Source organism: Bison bison, unplaced genomic scaffold (genome assembly GCF_000754665.1).
Source record: "Bison bison bison isolate TAMUID 2011002044 unplaced genomic scaffold, Bison_UMD1.0 scf7180017864371, whole genome shotgun sequence".
Classification (NCBI taxonomy): domain Eukaryota; kingdom Metazoa; phylum Chordata; class Mammalia; order Artiodactyla; family Bovidae; genus Bison; species Bison bison.
The window spans coordinates 14,036,034-14,058,055 of record NW_011494943.1 but is presented as its reverse complement, the minus strand read 5'-3'; the positions used below and the strand labels follow the sequence as shown (position 1 = coordinate 14,058,055).

At 39.7% G+C, this 22,022-nt stretch overlaps 1 protein-coding gene across 1 annotated transcript in view; it reads right to left on the bottom strand.

The window, feature by feature from the left end:
* BPTF (bromodomain PHD finger transcription factor) overlaps nt 1-22,022 on the bottom strand; it is a 146,424-nt gene that overhangs the window by 110,420 nt on the left and 13,982 nt on the right. Inside the window, exon 3 of the mRNA XM_010856556.1 lies at nt 17,416-17,483. Within this exon, the coding sequence (XP_010854858.1) occupies nt 17,416-17,483 (68 nt within the window). The remainder of the gene's footprint in view (nt 1-17,415; nt 17,484-22,022) is intronic.

Here is a 22,022-nt window from a genome sequence, read left to right as displayed (position 1 = left end):
TAGACATATATGTTACAGCATTGGGTACGGGACTAGGATAAGTGAACCTTTGTGGTTCTGACACTTTATTTACCTACAGGAATAAAAAACTAAGTAGGTAAGTATTTTGCAATTCCTAGAGGAACCACTAAAAAAGTAGCACAGATATAACCAAAAAGCTAATAAATTAAAATAGGACAATATTCAACTAATGCAAAAAGGAGGCAGGAAAGAGAGGAAACAGAGGAACCAAAAGAAAAAGAAAAAAGATGGGAATTCCCTGGCGGGCCACCGTCCAATGGTTAGGACTACAGCCCTTTCACTGCCGAGGGCCAGTGTTCAATCCCTGGTTGGGGAACTAAGATCCCACAAGCCCTGCAGTGCAGCCAAAAAGAAAAAAATAAATATATTTAATGTAAATAATCTAAATTCACTGTCATAAGACTGGATTAAAAAACAAACAAGGAACCCCTTTAAAATATGACATAGTAGACTTAAAAGTACAAGGGTAGAAAAAGATATACCATGCTAACTCTCTATTCAAAAAGAGTGAAGCTGAATTTGTTATATTAATATCAAACAGTAGATTTTAAGCAAAGACTATTACCAGAGTAAAGAAGGTCATTTCATAATAATAAAGAGGTCAAATAATCAAGAAGGCAAACAACCCTAAATGTTTATGAATCTAACAACAGAATCACAAAATACATGAAGTATAAACATACAAAACTGCAAGGAGACAGAGAACAAATCTGTGACAATGCTTGTAAATTTCAACACTCCTCTCTTAGTAATCAACAGAACAAGTAGATGGAAAATCCACAAGGATATGGAAGACTTTAACAACAGTATCAACACACCTGACCTAATTGACATTTGAGGAACACTCTACCCAATAGCAGCAGAATCTTCCTTCCTTGTACATATGGAACAGTCACCTAAACAGACAATATTCTGAGTCATAAAACAAATCTCAAATGATTTCATTTTTTAAACATTTAGTCATACTCTGACATATGAAGTTAAATAGAAGCCAATTTTTATAGTAGCCAAGACTTAAGCAACTTAAACGGCCACCAAGAGATGAATGGATAAAGATGTGGTAATATATACACAACAGAGTATTCTTACTCAGCCATTAAAAAAAAGAAAAGAAACAATGCCATTTGAAGCGGCATAGATGAACCTAGAGATTTATCAGACTAAGTGAAGTTAAGTCAGAGAAAGACAAATATTATAAAACACCACTTCTATGTGGAATCTAAAAAAATAATACAAATTAACTTGTTTACCAAGCAGAAACAGACTAACAGACATACAAAACAAACGTATGCTGACCAAAGGGGAAAGGGGGTAGAGATAAATGGGAGTATGGGATTAACAGACACACACCATCATACATAAAATAAACAAGGATTTACTGTATAGCAGAGGGAACTGCATTCAATATCTTGTAATAACTATAATGGAAAAGAATAAAAAAGAAAAAAAAAATTGATACACTGAATATACTGATATACTGAATCACTTTGCTACACACCTGAAACTAACACAATATTGTACATCAATTATACTTCAATTAAAAAAAAGAAAATTCAGCTTGGAAAAGGAAACATAAAACCATCTCTATTTGCCAGACTACATGATTACCTATGTAGAAAATCCCAAGAAAACCGCCACCCCCGCAAAAATCTACCAGACTAGCAGTTGAGTTTAACAAGGTCACAAAGATCAATACACAAAAATCAATTATATTTTTATTATAACAATTAATAAGTGGAAATTCAAATTCTTCTTCTTCTGGTCGTACCATGAGGCATGCGGCATCTTAGTTTTCCAATCAGGGATCAAATCCTGCCCTCTGCGTTGGACGCACAGAGTCCTAACTACCGAACCACCAGGGAAGCCCCCACGTTCAAATTAAAAAAAATAAGCACCAGATATAATAGCACCAAAACTCATGAGAGATTTAGATACAACGGAATAATATGAACAGGACCAGTATGATTAGAACAACAAAAAAAAAGTGATGAAAGAGATCAAAGACTTGAATTAATGGAGAGACAAAATGTGCTCATGGATTAGACAGTTAAAAGAAAGAAACACAAGCCACAGACCAGAAGAAACTGCAAGCACATTACACAAGCAACAATGCACTTAAATTCAAAATCAAAATGAAATATCCCTATATGCTTACAGCAAAAGGCAAAAAAGTCATAGCGTAACAATTAACAGTGAAATATTAGCATCAGTCTCATTGAATTTAGAAAGAACACGAAGATGCTTCTCATTTCAACTAGTATTTAACATTGCTTTGGAGATGGTAGGTAATGCAATTTGAAAAGGAAAAAAAAAAGGAGAAATAAACATAAGAATAGCAGATGTATGCACATGATTCATGTTTGAAAATGATGCAACTTTATTCCTGGAAAATCCAACCCAACAAATAAGCTATTAGAAACAATCAGAAAAGAGGTGGCTAAATACAAAACTGATCTTTAAAATCCATGACTCCATGAGAGCAGACATTTTCATAGACACATTATTTAAAGACATACTAAGATCTCATGGGATAAGGGAAAAGATTATGCATTATCTAGTTTTTGGTTTTTTTAAAAGGTACATTTCTATGCACAAATAAGTATTCCTCATATAAATACACACACATCCACACAAAGCTGGTTATGTAAGGAGTGACCAAACTATTAGTGCTATCTTCTGAGTCTTCTAAGTTTTCTGTAGTTCTTTCCTGATAAAAAGTAAAAATTAAAAACTGAAGTTCTTACTAGACTTTCAACTGGTATTTTAAAAATTCAAAGGTCTTTTCCTAACCTAGTTATCCAAATCACAGATGAATGGACCTCAAGAGCTCAGAAAGGGGTTGGCAAACTGGCCAGCCAAAGGCTGTTTTTATAAATAAAGTTTTATTCAAACACAGCCATGCTCGTCTCCAGTTGTTATCATGCTACAATGGCAGGGTTGAGTAGTTACAGCAGAAACAGTCTAGCCCACAAAGACCACAATATTTACTATCCAGCACTTTATAAGAGAAAGTTTGCCAATTCCTTGCCCACTAGGATCATCTAGTCACAGAGGAATGGCTTCTAGAAGGTCAAATTCAAGCTAAGGAGCAATAAAGAATTCCATTCCCACTTGGTCAGATAACTGTCAGAGACATAGTTCAGGAGCTAAACCTCAGGCTCTCGTATTACAAGTAAGTATATTTACCAATAAATTGATGAGGAAAGGACTTTGGGCCTAGTCTATATCCAAGAACACCTGCTAAAGATCTGAGTAAACTTCGGTAAGTTCCAGAAAAAATCCATTTAAAAGCCACATAAACACAGATTGGGGAAGGTCTAAAAACAAATAGGTAATGAGAGTATAACCTGGCTCAGCCTATTAAATGCGACCCAACAATCTTATCTTAGGGATCTACCTTATAGAAACACCAGTCTGGGTGACTAAAGATACATCTCTAGCACATTTAGAACAGCACTGTCTGTAAAAGCAAAAAGGGCCTAAAATTCCAAAGGGCTAGCTTTTCAAGGCAAATAAACTTTAACACCAATTGCAATTATGCACTATTAGTAAAGGGGAAAAAAAAGGCCACTTCACATCTTTAATTCACTTGGACTCTGCAGCATTCAAGTTTGTGACCCCTGCCATACACAATCTCCCACGGTTAGGTTTCTCCTAAAACGCAGGGAGGATTTATAACTCAAGTTATTTATAATTAAGGACAATAATATATCTGGATAAAGGCAATGTTCCAAGTTTACAGAGAATCAGAAATCTGAGGTATTTCACCCAGATAATTCAAACTAAAAAGCTCAAATATGTATCTGAAATTACAGTAAAATCATTTTTCAATTTTTTTATTATTTGAATAATACTTTGAAAGCAGATTATGGTCCTAAGTTGGAGAAAAGGGTAATTTATTAAGACTTCAAGGAGTGTGTGAAAGAATTCTGATGTCTAGAAGAACAGGGAAAACTGCACTGATAGGAAAGTTTAACATTTTATTAGCTATTTTAAATGCCAGACTATCTCCTCAGACAAGTCTTGATATAGCCATGCAAGCATTAGAAGGAAAAAGGACAAGATGAGAAATTCCTCACAGATTAATGTGTGCGTTTCTGAAATGCTTTTTAAGTTCCATAAATAGGATATACTATAAACAGACCTCAAAGGAGGCAACGTTAGCATACTGAAATCAAGGAGGAAGCCATGACAGTAAAACGCAGAAAGTGCACCTACTGAACACAGTCATTCAGCATGAATCACTCGGCCAGGCAGTCTCCCAAGTGAATGAATTCTAGGGCACATCCATGAGGAGAGAAGAGTCTAAGCATCAGGTTTCTTGGCAAATGTGCTGAGGCTCCATAATTGCAATTTAACATCACTTTAATAACAAAAGAATCCCACCCCAAAAGTGATGTCTTTTCCTTGAAAACTATTAAAGTAGTTAAGTCATTTGTCCAGAGACTCCTGAGAAAGAGGTTTTATACAGAACTCAGACAACTGAAGGCAATGGCACCCTACTCCAGTACTCTTGCCTGGAAAATCCCATGGATGGAGCCTGGTGGGCTGCAGTCCATGGGGTCGAGAAGAGTCGGACACGACTGAGTGACTTCACTTTCACTTTTTACTTTCATGCACTGGAGAAGGAAATGGCAACCCACTCCAGTGTTCTTGCCTGGAGAATCCCAGGGATGGGGGAGCCTGGTGGGCTGCCGTCTATGGGGTCACACAGAGTCAGACATGACTGAAGCGACTTAGCAGCAGCAGCAGCAGCAAACTGAGATGACCTCTCGGTACTCAGTTCACAAACCAACTTTCAGACTTTTACAATACGGAATTCTCTTAGTTGTCAAACTAAGTGTCTCATCTAAAAATCTCTGAAGAATTTTAATTCTTTTTTCCCTTCTTACATCTATGACTTCACTTAATTTTCTCAGGACCATGACAGATTTTTTTAAAACTAAAGGTTAGCTGACTGTCTCTCCTCTTTCCCTCCCAGAAAGAACAACAAATGATGCCATCTTCCCAAAGATGAGTCCAAATCTCACTCCAGAAATTCAACACCATCACATGGACAAATAATGCTTTGCTGACAGGCTTAACAGAGAACCACAGTCAGAGTGCGGGGGCTAACCCAGGCCACGCAGGATTCAGAGCAAATACAAAGCCAGAGGAAAAGGGATAAACTCCCACAGTCTAGCAGAAGCAGACCGACTACAACAAACCACTCAGCCCAAGGGAACTTTCTGTGATGGTAAGAAATGACCCAAATGTTCTACATCCCGTGCTCCTGGGCATGGGAAATGTAGCTAGTGCCAATGAAGAACTGAAGTCTGAATTTTACTTAATTTAAATAGCCCCACATGGCTAGTGGCTGCCATACTGGACAGGGCAAAACTAAGAGTGAAAAGAATCCAGGTTTTTTTTTTTAACACGCAATTCAACAATTACCGGTGCTGCCTACTGCATACTAGAGACAGAGGAGGTGCTGAGAGGCGAGAGATGAATGAGACCCTCCCTGCTCTAACGCAGGCTCTAACCAAGGAGACAGCCACATAATTACAGTCCATTTCAGCAGAATGTCTTAACAAATATAGATAAAATGATGGGGACTTCCCTGGTGGTCCAGTGGCTAAGCTCTGTGCTCCTAATGCAGGGGGCCTGGGTTCAATCCCTCTCAGGGAACTGGATCCCACATGTCCCAACTAAGAGTTGTCGTGCTGCAACTAAGACCTCGTGTAGCCAAATAAATAAATACTTAAAAAAAAAAAAAAAAAAAGGTTAATGATGAAGGGATTGAATAATCCTCCCTAAATGTTTATGGACTTAATAACAGAACCTCAAAATATTAATACATGAAAACTTAACAGAATTCCAGAGAGAAATAGGCAAATCTGTGACAGTAATTGTAGACGTCAACATTTCTCTCTTGGTAATCAACAGAACAGGCCGGTGGAAAATTAGCAAGGATACAGAAGACCTTTACACTGCAACCAGCCTAACCTGACTCTTCAGGAACACTCTACCAACCAGCAGAAGAATGCACCTTCTTTCTAAGTACACTTGGAACATTCACCTAGACAAACAACATTTGGGGGCACAAAACAAACCTTTAAAGATGCTTTACAAAAGTACAGTCATATGAACACAATGAAATTAAGTTAGAAAAAAGTAACAGAAAGAAAGACACCTCTGAAAACCCTCAAATACTTGGAAACTGAACAATATATAAATGCATACAGTCCTGGGGGGGTAGGGGAGAGATAAAAGAACTCAGTCCCGCCTAAGGACAAGGGAATGGTGACCAGAGAAGGCAAGCTGGGTAGGCTATGGATGGCTGACTGGGAGTGAACCATCACAGCAGTGAGTAACTGGAAGGTGTGTGAGGGGAGGCCTTCCCGGGGGGTGCAATGGTAAAGAATCGGCCTGCTAACGCACGAGACACAAGACATACAAGTTCAATTCCCGGGTCAGGAAGATCCCCTGGAGTAGGAAATGGCAATCCACTCCAGTATTCTTGCCTGGAAAATTCCACAGACTGAGGAGCCTGGCGGGCTACTGTCCACGGGGTCACAAAGAGTCAGACATACTGAGCAACTGAGCACAGCACAGAAGCACAGTGTGAGGGGAACTTTTACAGAGAAATTCAGTACTGCTTGACAGTCAAATTTAAGGTGAAGAGAAATAAGCTGTGAACAAAAAAACAAAGGAGATTTAGAAGTCAAGTCAACTTTGACCATACCCCATCTAACCCGTCTATCACCGAGATGTGTCATTCTAAGTCCTAAATTACTGGGTTGGCCAAAAAGTTTGTCTGGGTCTTTCTGTACGATGTTATGAAAAAAACCAAATGAACTTTTTGGCCAACCGAGTATTTTTTTAATATTTCTCTCCAAGGTACAAAATCTATCACCTGGTTTATTTCAGCTGCCTAATTTCCTTCATTAATTCTTATGCAACTCCAATTCATCCTCTAGCCTGTAGCCGGGGGGGGGGGGGAACAACACTCATCTGATCACATCACTCTGATCCTTCATGGTTTTCCCTCCAGTCTATTTCATGCAATGATCGTATGGCCTAGAGTCCTCTTTCCCTTCCCCTACCCCAGCTGCTTCAATTCTGAACTCAACTGTCACCTCTTTAAGGAGGCTTTTGTGACAGCCCCCCATACACACACACCACAAAGTCACTGTTACTCGCCCCCTCTGGAAGCACTTCTCTCACTGATACACTGGCTACCTTCCCCTGTGGATTCAGGGCAGGGGCCACATCTGCTTTGTTTGCGGCTTTATCTCACAGAGTGCTTGGAACACAGCAGGTTCTCAACAGGTATTTTTTAAATAAATGAACAATTCAGCGAAGCAACAGAACATGAGGCCGGCAGAGGAAGCAAAAGTCAAGTCAGAACTATCCACATACACTAACACACATACTCATTTTCCCACAGAAGATTTATAAGAAAGGGCATAACATGGTCAGCTTTGTCTCAGAGCAGAGCAGTATGTACCTGGAAGATGGAAACGAGAGATGAATGGAAAAAAGGAGACCAGGCAGGCAGGCTGGTTCCTTGAGAGACCAAGTACAGGATAAAGAAGGCCTGATTCAGGTTACCATTAGCACGGATGGACAAGAGAACTGAAAGATATTTAAAAGAGACATAAGATGTAAACTGAACAAGAGCTGGTGACAAGCCTGCAAATGGAGGGTGAGGCACAGGGAGGAATCTGTCACTTCCTCACTTCTGACTTGGGCAATTCAGTGGGCAGTGCCATTATTAACTGAGAAGGAAATGGGAGGTCAGGAGCAGTCATTAAAGCATGAACTCTATTTGGAACATGTGGAATTAGATGTGCCTATAGGACTTCCAAGAGGGGTTCAAGAAGGAGTCACTCATCCATGAGTTAAAACACAGGAAGGAAACCATGACTTCAGAGATGTGGGTGTCAGAGGCCACGGAGGTATTAGATTTTATGAGTAATATAAAAAAAAAAAAATGCAAATGAGAGCTTTTAACCCACTGAATGCAAAGCTGGTTTATAAATAACCAGTGCTGGTGAAATAGACACTTTCATACACTGCCAGTGAAAATGCATTTTTTATTATAAAGTATCTATACATGTTATATATAAACGAGGCTTCCCAGGCGGCTTAGTGGTAAAGAACCTGCCTGAATAATGCAGGAGACGTGGGATCAATCCCTGGGTTGGAAAGATCCCTTGGAGTAGGAAATGGCAACCCACTCCAGTATTTCTGCCTGGAAAATTCCATGATCAGAGGAGCCTGGTGGGCTACAGTCCATGGGACTGCAAAGAATCGGACATGACTGAGCGACTGAGCACGCACGCATGTTATATAATATTTATAATACATCAGGAATACATATAAAGCCTTAAAAAAAAAATCAGGAATGTGAACTAAGATTAGTGTAAAGGTTTAGTCACTACGAGTAATCACAGCAAACACACTCAACCCTCCATATCCAGGAGTTCGGCATCGGAGGACTGGAGTCTTGGGCACCAGCAGACTTCAGTATCATGGTGAGGGGTCGGTCCTAGAGCCGACCACCCACAGATACTAAGGAATGACTGTACAGTAGAGCTTAACTATTTGGTAAAGCCTTAGGACAGAACCTTATTTTATATCAGCCCCCTCCTGTTCCCCCAAAATTTTATACACCAAAGCCAGATTACTTTTTCAAAAAGCTCAGCTTTATCATGACACATTCCAGCTTTAAAACATTCAATGACTCCCCACTGCCTACTAAGTACAATTTCCTCAAACTGGCATTTATTGAAGTTGGACCAAAATATAAACTCCACTTATCTGCAGTCTTGTCTGAATGTGCACGTTCCTCTCATCTGGTACCTTTCAGCTCCCTTTTCTCTTCCTGTTCCATCTCCACCTGGAGAAATCCTACCCAACTTTCGAGACATATCTCAAATTTAACCTTGCTCTTGACCCCATTTCTGACCTCCCAAATAGAATATGACTTCTCTCCCTAATTTGTTTTTCTTACAGCATTTACCATGGCCTGCCCTATGTTATTTTATATTTATGTACTGTGTTATTATTCACTCTTGAGAACTCCTGGGAATAGGGGCCGATTTATCCATCACTGGGTGTCATGAAGGTTTTTAACACATTACCTTGCACTCTGAGTAAGTATTAGGTTAAGCTATTTTTAAACTGTTTTGTAGAGAAATACTTAATGTGACTTCACTTTACACACAATTAATATGTAACATGAACTACTATCCTTTTCTTCTCAACACTTGGTAAATTGACAACAAAGAAGTACAAAAGATAAAAACATACCAGAACAAAGAGAAAAGAACCACAGTGAGACATCGCCTCACACCTGTCATTGTGGCTATTATCAAAAAGATAAGAAGTAACAAGTGTTGGTAAGGATGTGGTAAAAAGGAAACCCTTGTCCACTGCTGGTGGGAATATAACTTGGTGAGGCCACTATGGAAAACAGTATGAAAGTTCCTCAAAAAATTAAAAGTAGAATTACCATATGATCCAGCAATTCCACTTCTGAGTATACATCCCAAGAAAAAGAAATCACTGTCTCAAAAAGATATCTACACCTCCATGTCCACTGCAACATTATTCTTTAGCTATAAGTAAATGTTTACAGCAGTTTTATTTATAATCGAGACATGAAATAGCTTTTATGTCCATTGATGGATGAATGGACACAGAAAATGTGGTGTACACACACACAATATGGAATATTATTCAGGCATAAAAAAGAAGGAAATCCTGCCATTTGTGACAACATGGACAGACCCTGAAGACATTATGCCAAGTGAAATAAAGTCAGACAGAAAAAGACAAATACAGTATGATCTCACTTATATGTGGAAACTAAAAAACAAGCCAACAAACAAGCTCATAGATACAGAGAACAGACTGATGGTTACCAGAGGCAGGGGATAGTGGGTGGGCAAAATGGGTGAAGATGAGTCAAAAGACACAAGCTTGCAGTTACAAGTAAGTCACAGACGTGTATGGTACAACATGGTAACTATGCTTAAGAAAGCGTATGTAGTGTATGTATTGTATATTTAAAAGCTGCTAACAGAGGAGATAGGAGAAGGCAATGGCACCCCACTCCAGTACTCTTGCCTGGAAAATCCCATGGGTGGAGGAGCCTAGTAGGCTGCAGTCCATGGGGTCGCTAAGAGTTGGACTCCACTGAGCGACTTCACTTTCACTTTTCACTTTCATGCATTGCAGAAGGAAATGGCAACCCACTCCAGTGGTCTTGCCTGGAGAATCCCAGGGATGGGGGAGCCTGGTGGGCTGCCGTCTATGGGGTCGCACAGAGTCGGACACGACTGAAGTGACTTAGCAGCAGCAGCAACAGAGTAGATCTCAAAATTTCTCATCACAAGAGAAAAACATGTTGTGTAACTATGTATTGATATGTTGACAGATGTTAACTAGACTTACTGTGGCGATCATTTGGCAATATATAGAAATACCAAATCATTATGTTGTATACCTGCAACTAAAATTAAGTTATATATCAATTATGGGCATGTGTATGCTCAGTCCACCAGGCTCCTCTGTCCATGGAATGTTTCAGGCAACTGGAGTGGGTTGCCACTTCCTACTCCAGGGGATCTTCCTGACCTAGGGACCCAACCTGCATCTCCTGCATTGGCAGGCAGATTCTTTACCACTGTACCACCTGGGAAGCCCTTATATCAATTATACCACAATTTAAAAAAAAGATTGCTCAGGTTTTTAACAGGGAAATTTAGTGAAGGGTGCCTACTCTAACCGTGAACTCTAGCCACCTGACCCCCAGCTTCCCAGGGTACTTGGCACTCACCCTCAGACCCCTACTTCCAGATCCCAGTAAAAGATGGAAGAAACCTTCCCTTAAGAAACCAAATAGAGGACTTTGCTTGCAATCCAGTCGTTAAAACTTGTCGCTTCCAATGCAGGGGGCACAGGTTCGATCCCTGTTCAGGGAACTAGGATCATACATGCTTCGTGGCACAGGCAAAAAAGGGAAAAAAAAAAAAAAAAACAGATTCATATGAGAATAATAGAAGTGTGAAAGAGAAAACAAATACACAAAAACAAAAACATTGATATCTGGGATCCCAGCGCCCCATTACTTCACAGTGAAACCCACCAACTGTCAAGCCATGGGCACCCACAAAGTGTGTACCCAGCGCTTCACTCCTAAATGTGAACAGCTGAGGGTCAAGAGGCATTTGAAAAGAAGCCTCCAATGTCAAAGAGGAAAAAACTAAAACATAAGAACGGAGGCTGATGAAACAAAAGAAACAAAGTGGAAAAAAAAAATCCTATAATAGAGAATTCCCTGGTGGTCCAGGGGTTAAGACTTGGCACTTCACTGCCACGGGCCCAGGTTCGATCCCTGGTTGGGAAACTAATATCCTACAACTCACGAGGTGCAGTTGACCTCCACCCAACACAAAAAAAACTATAATAAATGTCCTTAGTTAAGTGGGGATGTTGCATCCACGAAGAAAATGCTCTGAAAAAAGGAAAAGAGCTTCGGGAAACTATATAGCATAAATAATTATGTTAGCTGAACTTTCGAAATTTAGTAACAAGAAAACCACTCAGTGAAAAACGGCAAAATATTTCAGCAGACACTTCACCAATGATTTTCTTCACAGCAAAGAAGCACATGAAAAGATGCTCAGCATTACCATTAGGGAAATGCAAATTAAAACCATAATGAAATATACCTCTGTGACCCCATGGACTGTAGCCCATCAGGCTCCTCTGTCCATGGGGATTTTCCAGGCAAGAATACTGAAGTGGGTTGCCATGCCCTCCTCCAGCAGATCTTCACAACCAAGGGATTGAACTCAGGTCTCCCGCACTGCAGGCGGATTCTTTACCGTCTGAGCCACCAGGGAAGCCCTGAAACATACCACTATACACCTATTAGAATGGCTAGAACCCTCATCCATTGCTGGTGAGGATGCAAAATGTTTAACTGGAAATGCTTAACTAGAAAAGAGTTTGGGGCTTCCCTGGTGGCTAAGTGGTCAAGAGTCTGCCTGTCATTGCTGGGGACACGGGTTCAATTCCTGACCTGGGAGGATCCCACATGCCACAGAGCAGCTAGGTCCACGCACCACAACTTCCTGAGCCTGTGCTCTAGACTTCAAGAGCTGCAGCTACTGAGCCCGAGTGCCGCAACAACTGAAGTCTGAGCTAGAGCCTGTGCTCCAGAACAAGAGCCTGTGCTCCAGAACAAGAGCAGCGCCCGCTCACCGCGACTGGAGGAAAAGCTAGAGCAGTAACGAAGGCCCAGCACTGCCAAAAATAAATAAATAAAAATTATTTTTAAAAAAGAAAACAGTTTGGCAGTTTCTTAGGAAGTTAAAATACGCTTAGCATACAACCCTGTGATTCCACTCCTCTTTACCCGTGAAAAAGGAAAACTTACGTTTACACAAAAACCTCTAAGTGAATGTTTAGAGCAGTTTTATTTATAATCTCCAAAACCTAAAAACAACTCAGTTCAGTTCAGTCTCTCAGTCGTGTCCGATTCTCTGCGACCCCATGAATCGCAGCACTCCAGGCCTCCCTGTCCATCACCATCTCCCAGAGTTCACTCAGACTCACATCCATCGAGTCGGTGATGCCATCCAGCCATCTCATCCTCTGTCGTCCCCTTCTCCTCCTGCCCCCAATCCCTCCCAGCATCAGAGTCTTCCAATGAGTCAACTCTTCACATGAGGTGGCCAAAGTACTGGAGTTTCAGCTTTAGCATCAGTCCTTCCAAAGAACACCCAGGGCTGATCTCCTTTAACAACTCAAATGTTCTTAAATGGGTGAATGGATAAACCAACTGTGGTATATTCATATAATGAAATACCTAGTTGGCAACAAAAAGGAATGACCAAGACACAAGCCATATCTTGGATAAACCTCAAATGCATTATACTCGGTAAAAGAAGCCAGACTCAGAAAGCTAGATAGGTTGTAATCCCATTTATATGATATTCAGGGAAAGGCAAAACTGCAGGGACAGAAAATAGATCAGTGTGGCCTGGGGTGAGGGAGAGGAGTTGACTACTGGAGCACAGTTTAGGTGAGGTGATGGAACTGTTCTGTATTTCATGGTAGTAGTGGTTACATGACTATTTATTTGCTAAAACCTAAAGAGTCAAAACTGTACACTAAAAATGGTGAACTTACTATATATAAGTTGCACTTTAGTATTTTTTTTAAATTATCAATAATGAGAAACAAAAGATACTGTGTAAACAAACAGGATGCAAAGGAACACAGAAAACAGTTTTTAGAAATTAAACATCTGACAGCTGAAATAAAAACTGATTTAATAGAAAGCTCAGAAGAGAAAATCTCCCAGAAAGCAGACCAAATTGACAACCAGATAAAAAGAATTGAAAAAGACAAGAAATTTTACATGAACAGTCTAAAATTCCTAACATCTAACTAAAGAGAAGTTCAACAAAAGAACAGATCAAATTTGGGGGAAAATTAGCAAATAATAAAGACATTTTCTCAGAACTAAAGAGTATGAGTCTGCAGATTAAAAGGGCCCACCAAGTACCCAGGCAGAATGAGTGAAAAAGAGCCACATCAAGGGATATGCAGTCCCTTTAACTTCAGAGTACTGGGGACCATGAAAAGAGCCTAAAAGCTTTGTTGCTGTTCGGTCACTTAAGTTTTGTCTGACTCTTTGCAACCCCACAGACTGCAGCACGCCAGGCTTCCCTGTCCTTCACTATCTCCTGGAGTTTGCTCAAACTCGTATCTATTGAGTCGGTGATGCCATCCAACCATCTCATCCTGTCGCCCCCTTCTCCTCCTGCCTTCAATCTTTCCCAGCATCAGGGTCTTTTCAAATGAGTCAGCTCACCGCATCAGGTGGCCAAAGTATTGGAGCTTCAGCTCCAGCATCAGTCCTTCCAATGAGTATTCAGGGTCGATTTCCTTTAGGATTGACTGGTTTGATCTCCCTGCTGTCCAAGGGACTCTCAAGAGTCTTCTCCAGCACCACAATTCAAAAGTATTAATTCTTCAGTGCTCAGCCTTCTTTATGGTCCAACTCTTATATCCGTACATAAACTACTGAAAAAATCATAGCTTTCACTATACAGAACTCTGTCGGCAAAGTGATGTCTCTGCTTTTTAATACACTGTCTACGTTTGTCATAACTTTTCTTCCAAGGAGCAAACGTCTTTTAATTTTGTGGCTCCAGTCACAGTCCACAGTGATTTTGGAGGGATAAAAACAGGTCAGACATGAGGTAATCAGGATGGCCCTTCACCTCACAACAGCAATCCTCGATGCTGGAGCACACCAAAGCAAACCTTTCAGTGAAAGTGCTTTTTTAAATTTAGAACCCTACCCCCTGCCAAATTCTTTACCAAGGATTAGAACTGAAAAGGGCATTTTCAGATACATAATGATTTAAAAAAAAAACAAGTTTATTTATCATGCACCCACTCCTAGGAAGCAACTAGAGATTGTGCTGAAACAGACAAGTAAACCAAGGGGGCGGTAGGACCCAAGAAACAGAATCAACAGAGAAAGCAGCACAAAAAAGTTTCAGGAAACCCCCCGGCAGTGCAGCAGGCTAGTGTTCACTGCCGGGACCAGGTCCACTCCCTAGTCAGGGAACTATGATCCCACAGACTGACTGTGTGGCATGGCTAAAAAGAGAAGAAGAAACCAAGACATGGGAAAAGTTTGCTGTATATCAAGGGAAAACAATCAGTTTATTTCATCTTAGTCATAACTTCTAAAAAATATTACTAAGAACATGTTGCAGTAAATGGAATTAAACATGCACACACACACGTCCAATGGGTATCTTTGGTGGTGGGATTATAGATAATTTTCATTTTCATCTTTATATTATGTGTATTTTCCCAAAGGAATAAAACTGCACTGTTTTACAATTTTTCACTGCAATTTTTAAAAACAACTTGAGAACAGATGAGATCTCAGGGGAAGGAGGGACGTAGTGAGAGGGCCAGGGGCTGGTTTGAAAACCTGGAAAACTGGGGTTTAAGGAAAAGGCAGAGGAAGATGTCTTGGAGAAGGAACTACCAGAGAGCTGATATTATCAAGAGCACTTTTTCTATTTTAACGGTAAATATCAGAAGCCAATGTATTTTTTATTATAGTTCTAGAATAAATCCGATGTTGGGTAAACTAAATGTTCTGAATGGGGAAGTTAAACGTTTAATAACCTTTTTAAAGGAGGGGGGGATAAAGCTCTAGTTTAACGTGCACTTTTACTTAAATGTGGTCTTCAAAATATTTTTCTACCCTGTGAGTCAACTGACAGTTTTCCTACAGAATAAAATACTACCTTGCTACACTGTAGGTAAGGTTCCTCTATTTTCACAGAATCTCAGCTTACAATTCAGGAACACATCAACAGACAAGAATAGCTACTATTTATTGAATCTTTACCCAGTACCAGGCACTGTTCTAGGCGTTTCACACACATTAAGCCATTCGGCCCTCACAACACACTGAATCCAGTACTACGGTATTTTACAAAAGAGGAAAGTGAGGTACAAAGACTTGAGCAAAATGCCCATCATCACAGAGCCCGGATTCATACGTTCATTCATTCATCCATGAGGATGGGTTCCAGGTCCTTCACGGTTTAATCTCTATGCTACATGCCACCTCTCTAGATCCTTGACATTCATAAAAGATTTACCTAGAATCCTGAGATTCTCATGTATCAAGATAGCCTAAGACTTCGTAGTGAGTTTATTTACACACCTGGGTGTCTCCAAAGCCTGACACACGTGCTCACACTGACGGTGTGAAAATATGACTCCACTGACACTGCTCCTTCTCTGACAAATCTGGAATAAATTCTCCAAGCTGACCAAAAGCAATGCAAAAATCACAGATATTTTGGAAGACTTACAAACAAACTAGCTCTCATTCATCCTAAGAGAACTGTTTCAAAACAATTCCAAACAAAAAAAGTAAGTCTGGTTAAAGTGATTCTATTTAAATTGTATTTGTATCAAAAAAAAGTATTTGTAATTAGTCCAGCTATAACATTCCTAGGATATACCCAAGAGAAATGAACACATCTTGTCCAGACAAAAACCTATACATGAACATTAGCAGCAGTGTTACTCACTATAGCCAAAAAGTGGAAACAATTCAGATGCCCATGGAGTGATGGATGGATGAACAAAAAGTGGTATATCCATATAAAGGCATATTATTTAAATATAGTACTGTTACATGCTCCAAGATCCATGCACCTTGAAACCATTAATCTAAATGAAAGAAGTTATATATTGTATGATTTTTTTTCATAAGAAATTTCCATGAGAGACAAATCAACAGAAAATGAAAGTAGTGGTTGCCAGGAGATGGAGCAGGGGAGGCAGAGAACAAGGAGTGACTGCTGTGACTGTCACTGTTTCTTGTTGGGGTGATAAAAATATTCTGGAATTAGGTAGGGGTGATACATTCACAACTCCGTGAACACATTAAAAACCACTGAATAATACCTTTGTTTTAAAAGGTGAATTTTATGCTATGTATTCTGTATCTCAATAAAACTGCTATTTTAAAAATGCAACCTTTAGGGATTCCCCTGGTGGTCCAGTGGTTAAGAGTCTGCCTTTGAATGCAGGAGACAGAGGTTCAATCCCTGATCAGGGGTCCAAGATCAAACATGCCTTGGAGCAACTAAGCCTTTGCACCGTAGCCACAGAAGTCTGTATGCTGCAGCTAAGACTCGTGGCAGCCAAAGGAAGAAAATCAAAATTTAAAAAAAAAAGTGCAACTTTTAAAATGTTTTTGTATTTCTAAATGCAACTTTTATTCAATATTAGTTGAAAATAATTCAGCAATTCACATGTCCAATAAATGTTAGCTCTTACTGTTACTATTTTTAAAAATCATTCAGCAATCAAAAAACATTTGAGTAATGTAACTTAGTATCTAGAAAAATACATAAAAGAATTTGATATATACCAGTAGACAAAACAATTAAAACATTATCTTTAGCTATATGCACTTTAACTCCATCTGTATGATTTTACTTTCAATCTTTTCAAGTGCATTCTGTAAGTTTTTTCTTTTTAAGAAATGTTCTACCTCCTGAGGGTTATCATTTTAAAGGACTGAAAGCATGAAAAAAAAAATAGAAAAATAAGGGTCAGTGCTAAGCTAGTGCTAAATTATGAAGATGAGGCTCTAAGTGCCACAAGCAGGCATTCAGAGGAGAGAGATCAAGGTGATCATCAGTACTCTGGCAGGACTTCTAGGAAGAGATCCTCAGAGTGCGCTAAGGAGCAGGGAACGAGGGATCTACCCAGTGCAAAGACGGTATCTGCTAGGATCTGCCCCTGTCTTTGTTACCCAGACTACTGGTCTCCCATTACCCCCACCACCTTCTCACCCTCCACATCCCCACTCCAAGAATCTGCAGTCACAGGGAGGACGCAGTGTCCTGAAGAGGAAGAAACGGTGGACCTGAGGAAAGAAACCAGAGCTCCTGGCCTTAGTATCCCCAGTCCTGTTGCACACACACATTTCAATACCCAGCTCCACTTCCACTCATACCCCAGCAGAGTTCTGGGCCTGGGTGGTACACAAGACCATCTATCCCTGCATACCTTGGACATACCTCTCTACCACTCACAGATCACGTCGTCCAACTTTGTAATAACTCTCTGGGGCCCTCATTTTCTTTAATTCTCATGTTTAACCTCTTCAAGTACTGATACCTGCAAACAGATCTTATTAATTCCTCTTATAATCCTGAATACCTGTTGCTATTGAAAACGCTGCCATTCTTACAGAGGCCTATCTGATGAAGTCCTCTGTCTACACTTCTGATGCTGTCCAGGCTTGGAGAATTCTGAAGTACCTCCTGGACTAATGTTTCCATCCAGGGCTATAAAACCCATCCACATCCCCACCAGTTATCTGCCTTCTTTCAATCAGAACAGAAGCAACGCTAAATTTCCTGACATCCCACTGAAATCATATCCACTTGTTTCTATATCTTCTGACTGATCCTCAATAACCACAAGTGAAATAGATCTGAAATAGACTGGAGAGAAAAGAAAGGGCTTCCGGTGTCACCTCTCCATTAATTTTCTCAATTTGCAGAGGGGGAAGAGCTGGCTAAATCAGCGATTTAATAGTATCCGTGATTTAATGTGCTTTTGTTTCACGCTCCTTGCATAGTGCTGATAGGAATATAGCACATCCCTCGGGTGGTCCAGAAATGAAAAATGACTGAGGACCACTGATCTAGCCCAATCCTTACCCAACAGATGAGGGAGAGAGGAAAAATGCTGTAGCCCGGTTCTCTAACTACCGCCCAACAGTTTCTTATTCATATACTCAGGCTCTTGCTAGAGGAGGTTACTTAAGACTGCCCACACTTGAAAGTCAGTGCCCTGGTTTATGCTACTCCCTCCCTGCCTCTGTCCATCCTCACTAGCTACATGTCCATCCACACTGGCCACATCCCCATCCTCACTAGCCACATGCCCATCCCGGAAGCAGACATCCATACCAACTCCCCCATATAGCTTATGAGCCCGCCCTCCTTTAACTCTCCACAGTACTTTGTATCTATCTCACTGGTAGCAATCAGGAATCCCAAGCATACTGAAAAGATATTTGCTTGAAACTGGTGGGAATAAATATCGTCGAACGGGTAACAAATTCTTCTTCAGATAAATCGACAGTGCATTCATGGCACCTGTGCCACCCATCTCAACTGTCACAATCTTAGAGGACATAAATCACTAATTCTCCCAGGACAACACCAGGGCTTCTATTTTCTGAAGTCACCAGAAGTTCCGAATTTCAAAATTAACAGCTAAGTATTCTCATAAGTCCCACAACAAGTTAAATGCAAGAACGGCTCTGTTTTAAAGTCTGACTTAACTTTCTTGAATTAGCAAACACTTGATTTCAAGCTACTGTCAGAATTTTACCAAATGCCTATGCAAAACATTTTCTATACAATTCTTCTCAATGTACCTCAAAAGTATGTCATAAAACCTACTGTCTGAAATAATTCTAACTTTTAACAATAAAAATACTAAAAGCCTTATGCAACCAAATGCTTTAAACTTAAGCAAAACTAGATGATTTCAAATTTTTATTAACAAGTTGCCATCCCTATAGTAACGTCTTTCATGTGAGGACCTTACATACCCATTTAAATTTTTTCTTCATTAAGAAGAAAACATTTCACCACCACTGAAAACTTGTTTAAATCTTTGGTTTTAGAAAACTAATCTAGTAACATCAACCAATGTCCTTGCATCAACAGGTATATTACCTACAAAGTACTCAATATATGAACAGATGAATGAGTAATTTCTTATACTAAGTATATAAGTATATCAAGTATAATTTCTTATTCTTATGTTAGTACTTAAGCCAACATTCTAGTTTACAAGACTTAATCAACTTACTCTAAATTACCAGGAAAGTATATTCCTCTTTTCAGTCTTGACAACATAGGTGGATTCGAATCCACCAAATGTATTTATTTATGAACTTCTGGGATATCTTAAACCAGTTCTAGACCATTTTTCCTTCCAAAGCATATACACACATATACACATTTATCTAGAAGTACACCGAATAAAACAAATGAAACAAGGGCTTAGCCTAAACAACTCACTATCATGAATTGTTATTCCAGGCAAGTGGACATATTCTAAAAGTTCAGGATGTAAAATGTATCATCTCTTTCACCATAATCTTGAGAAATAATGTTTCAAAAGTAAAACATCTAACAAGTTAACACCACATCTAATAAAGAAAGGAAAATGCCTGGCAAGCAATATGAAACAGCAGCTCAAAACACACTAACTCTGCTACTATAAACTGGTCAAACTATCAAAATCTAATTAGGCCAATTTTTTAGCTTCCCACATCCAAAATATTTAGGAATCATGGTACCCAATGGAGAATCAGCACAACTTCATCTATTACAAGTTCTCACCTACTAACAATCATTTGTCCAACCAACCTTCGATGAGCACCTGCAGTGTGCTCGAGGCACTGCTCTAGGGACTACAGGAGCTGGAAGATTAGTGTAAGGATATATAACCCTTAATTTCACATCAAGGTGAAGCATACACAAGGTAGACTATGAATGTCATTGGAAAAAACAAAATATCATGGAAGTACTTAAAGATATAAGGATCTTTTTAAAAAAGGAAACCTAACCACAAAATTGTAGTTTAACAGCATATACACCACTCTCAACCCTAAATATTACTTGCTAAGCCTTCAAAGAGGAGTTAAAGTTAGCTGAACCACCCTGCCAAAACGCCTTAGCTCTGTCTAATCTGAGAAAACTTCCTCCAATAGTATAATTTACTCTCCACAAGTCTTTCAGTTCTGGGCTCCTGGTAGAAAAGACCACATGTGATTTCAGAAGGTAGAAATCTTTACTATAAAAGATGCACTAAAAGTAAGTTGGCAAGAATGATGTGTAGTCCTTTCCACATACAAGACATACACACTTGACATCTGATGGATTCTCTTCCTTCTCCTGCCAGCTCTCCCTCACTCCACCCCACAGACAGGCAGATATTACTGTCAGGCAAAAGAAATGACCTTTTTCCTTTGCTGGGAGGACAAGCTAAATGGGCTTACATCTGACTTAATACTCATACTCCTCCAATGAGTATTTAAACACTTATTAAAAAAAAAAAAGGCACATTTACATTTAACCACTTCTCCTATTCCAGTCTCTCTTTTTTTTTTTGTCTTTGTTGAAGTTTTTATTTGAGGGCTGGTCCAGTCTCTTTTAAAAACAAATGACACACCTTTATCACTGTAAGACTCTATTCCTTCATGAACTTTAATTCGGAAATGCTCTGAAAACTGGTTTCTAATTTAGTTCAGATTTTAAAAAAATACAAAGGAAAAGACCTTGTAGGTTACTGCTATAAATTATGATTTTTTTTTTCACAATTCAGTAAACTGCAACTACGAATTTAATACACAGCAGCCATTGTGTGTATGTGTGTTTTTTAAATAAACAAAATGTATCTCAGCACCAGCGTAGAGAAGCTCTGTGAGAAAACAGGAGTCACCATGGAGAAATCAGGGAGGACTTATTACCCTCAGAAACAGAATGAAAAGAAAAAGTCATTTTGCATTAAATTTCCCTATACTTCTGTTGTGTGACTTGGAAGTTGGTCCAAAAGTTCATCTTCAGCAATTACATCTGCATGATCAACCATACGTCTCTGCAACAGGTGACAGGAAACTGCATTTCTCAGGCAAAGGGATCAAATTAGTTAAGACGCAAGTTCCTGAGGTCTCTTATTTTGCATTTTACCAAAATGATATTGGAATCAGATAAAATAGCAAATTTGTTTTGGTTTTCTTTGGTTTTTCTTCTTTGCTTTTTAATCAGCCATTCACCAGCAACTGTTGCACAAGCCCATCAGCACTCAAGAATAAAAACACACACAGGACCAGATAAGGCTCCCCTACTAGCCCAACTGATCCATTTCTTTAAGACAGTTTAAAAACCACACAGCTCGGGGTGTGAAGAGAAGCATGTTGTGTGTGTGTGTGTTTGTATGGCACAATCTGTCTGAGTCCTCCATTCCCTTTTTTTAGGAACCGATTATAGACGAAAAATCTAAAAGAAACCACATTAGAAATGCAAAGAGGTTTGCAAAAACAAGAAGCTTCTTTCATTCCAAAAAACCAAACCAAAACAAGGGAAGAAAAATGAATGCAATGGATATGTGTGTGCCAAAGTTTCAACTATGCCCGGTGGAGACACTGCACTGGCACACATTTTTAAGAGGAAAAAGAGGGGGTTGAGGGGAGAGAGTGAGCGAGCGAGCGAGCGTGTGGCCTGCGAACTGCAACAATGCAATCTCCATTTTGAACAATGCGCCTCTTTCCTCTTGTAAATCTAGTTTTTTGCCACTTGATGGGCCGTCGCATTTCCCCTCCGTTTGGGGACTGGGGGGAGGTGGGGGTGGGG